Below are 10,536 nucleotides of genomic sequence, written 5' to 3'. Positions count from 1 at the left end.
AATTGAAACAAAACAAAGAACACTAAATTGTTTGGGTTTTTGGAGTGTTAAACATTTTAAAAAATAAATTCTAAATCGTTGTATATCATAAATCACATCCACCGATCTCTTGTTCTTTGTTCGATTGTCATGAATTCATATAGTCGATCGATGATTTAATCTTTTAATATTAGAGTACTTGTACTCAATATTATTATTTATTTTTATTTTATTTTTTTAACATTGGAAACCCGGACTGCTACTTTTGGTGTGCTCTGGCTAAACTGAAAGAGTCAATGCAGTAGTCTGCAAACTACGTTCCAGGTAAACCACATTAGACAAGTCTTTTGTGGCAAACTCAAAACTAAGATGACAGAGAGAGAGTGATTGATTGCAACAAATGACTCTTCTGGTGGAGAAATCAAGTTTGATTCTCAACTTTTCTTGAGATGTCATGTAGTCAACCCGATTCATATTTAGATTCAAAAATATTACTTTTGATATAAAAAATATACATTTTTATGGATCGATCCAAGTAGAAGGTCCAACTCACAGACCTAAGTTGTAAAATGGTTTGAAAAGAATTGTGTCTATTATTATATATAACCACAACTTTATTTATTTATATACATTTTTTCAATTATTTTTTTCTAAATAAAATTCATGCATGCAATATTACATCACCCCCTTTCGGTCTTCTACCAGTTACCACCTCTGCCGTTCCACGCCAGACGACTCGCCGTAATCTTTCCGGGATTCCCCCGCAGAGCCACGATCAGATCCACGAACGCGTGCAAGATATACCTATGCGACTTCTTGTTATTCAGATCCAGATAACAAAACAAAAGCTCCTCCAGAAAATCCCAGTCCACTTTCCCGGCCTGCGCCACACGTGCCTCCGCCATCTCCTGCATCGATCGCCGGAAATCCTCGTAAGGACTGGGGGAATGCGTGAAGATGACTATGAAATTGTCCGTCGCCTTTCCATCTTCCTCTGTGTTCTCCTCCGACTCCTCCGCGGCGGAGGCTGGGGAAGAACACGCTTCATCCGTGATCAGTGAGCTCGAAGAACCGGAGGCGACGAAAAACCTACCCGAGCGTCGTAGGGTCTCTGGTGGAGGCGGAGGATCGAGTAATTTCGGAGATTCGAACAGGAACGAGGTAGTTTTGCGTCTGTTCCCGGTTCCTTCTTCGCGCTCCTCCAGATAAAGAGAACTGAAATTCTCATACAAGAATTGATCTACGTCCGATAACGTAACGGCGTCGCTTTCGTTCCGCTTCGCATGGACGTCAAACGACGGCGTTTTGGTGCGCCTGCAACTTCGGGATTGAATTTGTTCATCGGAAATCTTGATCTTCGAAATGCATTCTCGAACTGATTTCTGAATTTGCTTTGGCATTTCTTTTAATGAAAAATAATTTTCTTTTAATTTATTTAATTATTTTTTTTTGGGTGAGAAATTACAAGAAAGGGGGACTGATATTTATAGTGAAATATGGAAGATAAACTTTGGTACGACATTAAATGTGAAATAATAAAGGGTACTGTTTCCACATGCCATTAAATAGAACGGGTAAATAATTTTAATTAAAATATGACAAAATATTTTATAAGATTGTCTCATGTCTTAATTTTGTGAGACAAGTTTTTAATCCAATCCATGTATTATTTTTGTATATATAGATTAGGTCAATTCGTTTCACGAATATAAATATAATATATAAGAACTGTTCAATATATATTTACCTTCGTATTTTGGAAAATTTTCTTTTTTATATTTTATTGACCTTTTTTTATTAATATTCGTTATATTTTTCCTTTTTCAAAAGAAAAATAATGATGCAGTAAACGAACCCTTTGATATGTTGGCCGAAATAACTAGATACGCAAAAGGATGTTTTTCCAATTTTTTTTGTCAATAAACTTTATTCAAAGTGTGCGATTTATCGAATATAAAAGATATAATTTTTCTTTTCAAAAAATAAATTTGGATTTGAAATCTATTCAAAATTTCATATATTTATATTGATTATTAAATAAATTTCATGAGATTTTTTGGTAGTTTTTATTAATTATTATATTACATATCAATAGTACGTATGATTTAGGATTTAACTGATTTCATGTAATATTTGAAGATAGATAGACTGAAAGTTGCTACTATAAATGTGTATTAATGGCTAATCAATTACTAAAATTTATAATACTCAAAACGAATATAATTCTGACAGTATGATTTTCTAAAGATAAGAAGATTGCACGAATAAACTATTTTTGCATATGCTGGACCATTATATAAATCTGTATTGGAAATTTAAATTTTGCATGTACTCACTCCAAAATATTAAAAAAAATTAAAATTAAAATACAAAAAACTCGAGTTTATGTGATGTTATTATATTGTATATGTACGTTGAGGATAGATAAATATATGTGTATTTGCTATTTTTGAAATTAGGAAAAAAGATGTTCCAAGAGTTATGTTAGTTTGAACACACGCTTCTCTCACGAGAAAAAAAGTTTATATTACTTCACCTACTAGAGTTCTCTAATAATCAAGAGAAAAAGATCATGTTAGACGAACGACCATTAAAATAACCCGAGATTTAGTGAATTTTGTTGTTTCTTCCCATGCACCATTATGTTGGGTGCCTGAGAATTTTCCATCTTGGCTGATCAATCTTGTAATTAACTATTTGGTTATACATTAATAAAGTTATAATTTTTTTCGTGAAAAAAGTATAATCCAGAGAAAACTAATTATACCACGCGGCTCATCTTTTTACTTGGATTGTCGAAAAATATTCATGCTTCAAAATTTTTGGAAAAAACAAACTGTAATTTTAACCGTGTAAAATATTCTATAGTAATATATCTTTTAAAATAATGTTTTTTTAGACAAGAAAATGATTTTATAATTTGAACAAAAAAAAACCAATTAATGGGATAGAACAGTATACGAGCATTAGGTGTACGTACTCACGTGGACTAGCCGAAAATTCTCCGGTGGATCCATGCGTACATATTACCATTGATTGGATCACACACATACGCAGAGAAATGGAGAGGGAAGAAAGAAGGAGAAGGATAACGTCGAAAGGGTCGGGTGGGATCGGATCGGATGGCGCTGAGTAATCATTTACCCGCACAATATGACTCCCGACCGACGACTACAGATGATTATTGTGCGTAAGTGTGATTTTCTCTATATATCTTTGAATCGTCGATTTAATTATAAAATTATTGGGATTCAATGTTTAATTAATTGGAGAGTTTTCATATGTTGTTCTGATAATTGTTATGTCATATAAACTTGTTGAATGGCATGGAAGTAAGTATCAATCTAAAATATATTTAATTTAATTATATAAAAGTAGAGGGAAATAAAATAGATGGGTTTGGCTTTGATTCGATTTCAAGTTTATTAAAACCGATTACTTATGGTCGAGGAGTTCGAGATCATAACCATGTGGAACTATATTAGCCGCAATCGCGAATTGATCAATATTATAAATTTATATTATTTTATTTTCAACAAGTAAATATTCAAAATGTTTTGTTATATATTATCAGATAACTAATATAATTAGTTTTATTGTTTCACGAGTTATTTCGTAATTGAAGGTAAAAATGATGATGTTCCTACAAGAGTGAAGAAGAACAATAATAATCAATTATGATGACTCTAAGAATCTCGAAGACGAAAACCAATGGCTCAAATCAATCCAAGAAACCATTCGTGATCCAAATTTTTAATTCATTGACTCCCTGATGTAATCCGGGTAAATCAAGTGAGCGAAAGTCGGGACGATCCACCGGATGATGATATAAGGTTTAAGTAAAATGAGTAAGGAAAGGATATATCTTGTGAAAAAAATATATCTCTGCAACTTTGAGGCTTCTACCGTGTCCTGCAAACAATGAAATGAACTCGTGAATGAGCACCAGAGGAGTGTCCGACGTATCCACTCCGATACTTAAGTCAGCAAGTGAAGAAGAAGGATGAAATATCTTGTTTATGTGTGAATATACGTGAGTGCTTAAGTATTCAGAATTCCAGGAGCTGTAAATGAGATTAATATATGCTATTTATAGGAGGAAATCCCATGGTTATCTTGTTTTCAGTGCCACCTGCTAAGTAGGGTAAGGTGGCTGCCCATATCATACCTCTGATGACTTCTCTGACACGCCAAACCCATGTTGTTCTGACAGATAAGATAGCTCATATCGATACACTCGAGTGCGATGCGCGTCTCGAGGAAGCTCGGGTAGAAGTTCTCAAGAGCTTGCATGAGAGCCCGGGCGCTCGATTGCCCGGGGAAAAAAATATCCCGGGCATCCCATGCCCGGCTGCTGAAGAAGGTAGTTTGCACACTGATTCTGTTTTGGGTTATCCATTTAATTTCCCGAGTCATACATGATCCGGTATCCTATGGGGGTATCACCACTCCCAAAGATAAACTATAGTATAATCTCCCGCGAAACACAGGAGTTGTGTTTTCATCTATGATCGCAATTCTTGTAGTCATATCCCATGTTAATCTCCCTCACAATGTGGTAAAATCGAAGAGCTTTATCGCTCATAGGAATCTATACGTTGTATCGATGACTGATCTGTTGATCTGGCTGCACGAGTAGCCCTTTACACACAAAACATAGAAGAAGCTGATAACAAATAATGTAGTTTCGACGAGGCGAACTGGGGAGGAGCCGTTAGGATGTTGGAATTAGGATAGGTTTTGCATCAGACCATTCGAGCCGAAAGATATGTTTAACATACAAGTACTACAAAATATGATAATTGTATGTTACAGACATAGGTGTTGTGTGTGGTGTAATACCTGACACAACGTGAAGCTAAATAAATAATTTAGCACACAACTACTTTATGTAGGTAAAAATTAAGACATAAATAATTATACACAAATGACCACACTTGTGCAATATCTTATGGCAAAAGATAAACTAGATTATGTATTCGGTTTCCACAGAAAAAGAATACTAGTAAATAACTAGAAACAAACTCCTTTTACACAATATGGGAGTAAAGTGCTTCCTAGCTTACTATCAACGCAAATAACCAAATAACAATAGACGCAAACTTTGTGAACCGAAATCCAGTTTAATGAACAACACTCTAGCAACACTTTGGGTAGTTGACGTATTTGAAAGTCTTCAACACTTCACGGCAACATAGTAGCATAGCGAGGCTCGACTCTTTGATTTCTTCAGAGCAACACACGAGTTTCTTGTTCTCTCTCAGCCTCTTTTTTGCTGCTGCTGCATTTATTCTTCAATATATATAGTCTTTATGACCTACAGAAGATGCCTTGAATAAATAACTACAAAACATAGAAAATAGAGTTTATTAGGAAATAAAATATTTTAAAAAATGAAGATCATATCTAGAGTTAGTAGTAATCTCTTCGTTAATATCATTAGTTTAGAAAGATAAAACTCTATTACTTGAGTATTTTTAAGCATAATATTATCAAAAAATAAAATATAATTAAAGAATAAATTTTGTCTTGAATGTCAAGGCATGTTTTCTTTCGGTCTTTCTTTTTTTAATTTTCTGGACAAAACACACAAAAATGTTAAAAGTTTCACAAATTGATTCATACAATCCCCCCTGAGTTAGATGCATATCTCCCATTGAACTCAGTCATGTTAGATGAGATGTTGTTAGAGGTGTTTGCAACACGAGTCGAGAACATCCATTGAGAAAGAATAAAGTAGAAAATTATCAAACACTAGCAACATCAAAAATATAAACAGAAAGAACTTGGTAGTGGCTTCAAAACGCATCACTGTCAGTTATTTCTTCCGCATCTCCTTGACCGGAGGTGGAGGGCCATGCTTCTACATATATACCATCTTCTTCACTAGAGATTTTTGCTACCCCTGCACGTTATTCTCCTTTTTTTTTACCAGAATACACAACCACATCCAGGAGTGGTTGGTATTCAATCGCCTGAGCTTCGTAGTGTGCAATTAGTTCCTTGGTATAGGCAATCTGCTCAAGGCCAAAGTCGATTTCTGTTTGCAAAAATGATGAAGACAACATAATGTAATCAAAAGAGGCCACAACAGACGACGAATATGTATTGCCAATGTCAGGGGCAATACCAAATTCAAAATTCACGTGTAAAACCCTGAGAGTCAAAGAGCCCATAGATCAGAGAGGAGAGTGGCAACTTTATGGACTTCGACCCACCATTAGCAGACTGCATTATATTTTTAAATACTAGATTTCTAAATTAAATGTACCCTCAGTACCAATGGAAAAGAGAACATGTGTCTGTGGTCTTTTAACCACTGTGGTGTTCGTGGAGAGAGCCCAATTCCAAAAAGCAGTCTTGTGCAGCACACAGTAAAAAAAAGGTCAGGTTTGCAGTCGATAGTCTTTTTGGATGATCTAGAATATGTCAAATCAAACCTCCTATTATAACGGCGGTTATTTCGTGAATGTTCGGGAGCAAACCTTCCTCTTCAATAGCCTGTGTGTTGTAGTATTCATTGATCACAGTATGGTTAAACTTATACACACAATCACGCACAAACACTCTTTCATATTTCACTGACCTTTCATCACCAACGCTGGATGAGAGGTTCAAAAAGAACTCAAGGATGGGCTTACAAAAATATAGAGCCACAAAAGTGACATTCGAGAGAAGTCCTCGAGTCTTAAATAACTTGATCAAATTTTGCCTACCATAGGCATCGACACCCACATTTTTCTCAACAATCATCCCACGATTTGCGTATAGGTGCCAATGAGCGACATAGAGTTCATAGTAGAATTTTCGAGGGAAAGACTTACTCAAGTCACAGTCTTCGACATCGACATTGTTCGGGGTGATGTTATCATCGTCCTCAGCATAAATGTTATCCTCATCATCATATTTCTCAGTATTCTCCACAAATTCAGAGTCGAATATGGAGTTATCAGACTTTCCTAGTCTATTGTCGTTAAACTCTTTCACATTTCAGCGTCAGGTTCGTCATCCTCAGTAATGAATTTCTCCAAAGCTTTTCTCTTCTTTAAACATGAGGAGAAAGTGGGCAAGAGACAATTACTCTTCAACATGACTCCTCGGTCCTTCAGCAGTCACAGCTTCTTCCTCAGAGCTGGAGCTTTCGCCTTTCTCAGTAGAACCTCAGTCCTTCGGACCTATAGCTATCTTTTTCGCACGACCATCTCAAAATCTTTGTCCTTCAAATCATCACTAGAGGTAAAATCTGGGTCTAGTAGAGAGAGAGATTGGAGAAGATTCTCTTTTCCAGATCGGTGCGGCCGAGGAGGACCGAAAAAAAAGCGACAAATTACCTCAAAATCGGGCGAATTTTTAACATCAATTTCATTGCTCAGTTTTCCACGGGAAATTGACTCTATGGGTACTGGTTCTTTATGATTGACCGCCACCAATGAAGAGGATGAGACTGTTCTGAAGAAAGAAGATTATCAACAGGTGTTGCCACACTCGATGGAACATCCATCTCACTTCTGATATCTTGAGGATCATATTCAATACCTACCATTTGTAAGATAGAATTCGAGGATTACAAATGTATTATGTGGTAGAGAAGGAAAGGGAATAAAAAAAATATATCCGTCCAACGTTGAAAAATTCTAAAGCCAAGAAACCATACCTATCCTAACAAGTTTCTATCCTACACCAAACGAAAAAAAAAAACGATACAATTTATATTTAAATTAATCAACCAATTTTAAACGCTTCTAAAGACTTAACATCATTAGTCCACTATATATAAATCGCGAATATTTGACTTTGGAAAATGGGGTTTTATCCATATGTTACTAATTAAAAAATGACAACACTCTAACCAAGAAAAAATTCAGTCATTTATATTCATGTCTTAGTTATGCCTAAAGACAATATAAAACAACAAAGAAGAAGAAAAAATGTCACGATCAAATTGTAAAGTGTTTGTACTTGATGTTGGCAACATCTCCCAACAACACTTCCAATTTTGAGTTATTCTCTCCTGCACACTTAGAGGCAACTAAAATTGTATTTTGTCTAAAAAATGGTAGCTCCTAGACTAAAAGAACGATCTTCATTAGACTCTTTTAGGTAGTTTTTTTTCATTTTCTTCTGATCAGAGGCCACTTAAATCTCATTTTGACTCAGAAATAGTAGCTCGCACACTAAAAAGATGGTCTTCATTTGACTCTTCTATGTAGCTTTTTTCACATTTTTGTTCTTTTTTAAGCTTTAGTTTTTTGAAAATTTAGTCAACAAGCTTCCCAAACCAGATTTAGCTCAAATTTTTCCAAGTCACTTTTCACATGGGATAAGATCATGGAATACACGAACATCACTTAACTACTTTGTGACTTAGACAGAGCATAAACAATGGCCAAATGAGTTGATTGAGGTTTAACAGAATCTGAAAGAACGACAGACGATGACCATCATAGTACAAACGATACACAAGACAAGATGAATGGATAGACGCAAGATGTCTAATGTCCAACGAATGCATACGCATGTTGGGTGTTGTCAGGGACGCTCCAACATCCAAGAAAACATTGGTGAGTGATTAGTATGAATACAAGCTCACATCCCGAGACCGAGGCATAGATGACATCCAAGATTATTTAACAATTTCATTGAAAATAATAAGCCTCGTAGCAAATAGCCAAAAACTAGTCTAATTCATAAAAGAACATTGTCTTTGCATATGTGAAATACGAATAATACGGAAGTTGTTCTTACAAAGAAAAGTACGAAAAAATGAATAAACAGTAATAAGAGACTTTATCTTCATAACTCTGGATTTTTTCACCAGCCCCAAAATTAATGTCGTTCCGTCTCTTCCACATGTTCTTCATTATTATCTGGGAGGGAAGTAAGAGGTGAGCGTTTTGGGAAACACTCATCAATTGGCAGCTGATCGAATACCAGAATAACAAGTTATACATATACATATTTTTAAAGTGATCATTTTTCAGAGCAAAGTAGAAAATGGAATAGAAAGAGTTCATAACATATATCAATCAGATCATATCAAACAGAACAAAGTCTTATAAAATCAGAATCACATACCGAACACATATCTTATAATAATGATCATGGGCTATCCTTGATCTTAGGCTCCCTCTACGGCCTTATCCTGTAAATAGGCTCTCTCCGGGGCCTTTTTTCGCATCTAAGCTCCCTCTGGAGCCTTCTCCCATAGACATGCTCTCTTTGGGGCTTTTCTCTTACAGGTTTTCCCGATGCGCCATCATTCGAATCATATCAAGCAAACTTAACCCATTGGGACGAAACATATGGATCAAACAGATCAAATCAAAAAGTAAAGAACAAATCGGATCGGAACATAACATAACTTAGCAAAAGATCTTATAATAATGACAACGGGGGATATCCTTGTTCTTGGGCTCCCTCTGGGCATTCTCTTGTAATGAGCTCCTTTTGAAGACCTTTCCCGTATTCAAACTCCCTTTAGGGCCTTTTCCCATTGACATGATCTCTCTGAGGCTTTTTACCTTATAGGCTTTCCTGATGCGCCATCATTCGAATCATATAAAACAAGTGTAAAACAGACGATTCGGATCGGAACAGATTAAATCGAAACGAAACAGACGGAACAAATCGGATCGGAACATAACTTAGCAATAGATTCAAGTGTGAAGCAAATGATTCAAAGAAAAACATACAGTATACGATCGAATTTTAACACATACATAAGCTTTTAAAACATATATATCCCACTTACCATTGTTTTGAACGTGCGGTATAAACTTGATCGAAAGTTTGATAGATTCGAGGAAAATTCCGGACATAACTCTACAAGGGTTCGGGTAGCACTCGAACTTGATTCGGGATAGAACAATACCTTATAACGTTGATATATGTTGCAAGATCCTTGCTGGAACTCAGAAATATGGCAACTACACGATCGAACTAGTGCAGTTCGAACTTGCTTGGATTTTGGGCGAACTTTGGCCGAACATGGGAATTCTTGGGTCGAACAAGGACAACCATTAGGATGAACATGGGCAGCACCTCGGTCATGATTTGGGCAGCACTTGGACAACTCTACAATGGCCGAATGTAGCCGCTCTTCTTTTCTTGAAGTGGCCGAAACTTGGAGTGATTTTGGGTGCAAAGATTTGTGAAAGGGTTGGCCAAAAACTTGGTGCCCAAGTAGTCAAAATTTCATTCACAACCAAGAGGCACTTTGGTTAACTCAAATGTCATTTCTTGCACATTAAATTTGTCCAACCTCTTAGCTCTCCCATTGGGTACAATTTTGGTTTATCTAAGACATAAGAATGAAACTTCTTTGAGCTAAAGTTTCAAGTTCATGAGCTAAGGGTTTGCATCCTCGAGATACGCGACTTCAATCTTGCGATTTTTGTGACTTCCCGAGCTCCACTAGCTGAATTTTGCACACTTTAATATGTTTCGTTCTTTGAAATTCTGGATCCTCACATATCTCCCTCCTTATTGGAAGTTTCGTCCTTGAAACTTTAGTTTTCTTGCTCTTCAAAAAAGGTACGGGAATTGGGTACGCATCTT

At 36.0% G+C, this 10,536-nt stretch overlaps 1 protein-coding gene across 1 annotated transcript; it reads right to left on the bottom strand.

Annotated features, from left to right (window-relative positions):
• Window positions 1–677: 677 nt before the first annotated feature.
• LOC142548149 (uncharacterized) lies at window positions 678–1,409 on the bottom strand. The gene has a single exon (XM_075656481.1). The coding sequence runs from the start codon at window positions 1,377–1,379 to the stop codon at window positions 678–680; it is 702 nt and encodes a 233-aa protein (XP_075512596.1). The 5' UTR covers window positions 1,380–1,409.
• Between the last annotated feature and the right edge of the window lie 9,127 nt (window positions 1,410–10,536).

Source organism: Primulina tabacum, chromosome 6 (genome assembly GCF_025594145.1).
Source record: "Primulina tabacum isolate GXHZ01 chromosome 6, ASM2559414v2, whole genome shotgun sequence".
In the NCBI taxonomy this organism is placed as follows: domain Eukaryota; kingdom Viridiplantae; phylum Streptophyta; class Magnoliopsida; order Lamiales; family Gesneriaceae; genus Primulina; species Primulina tabacum.
Note: the sequence above shows the minus strand (reverse complement) of the source record. Positions and strands in the feature narration are given on the sequence as shown.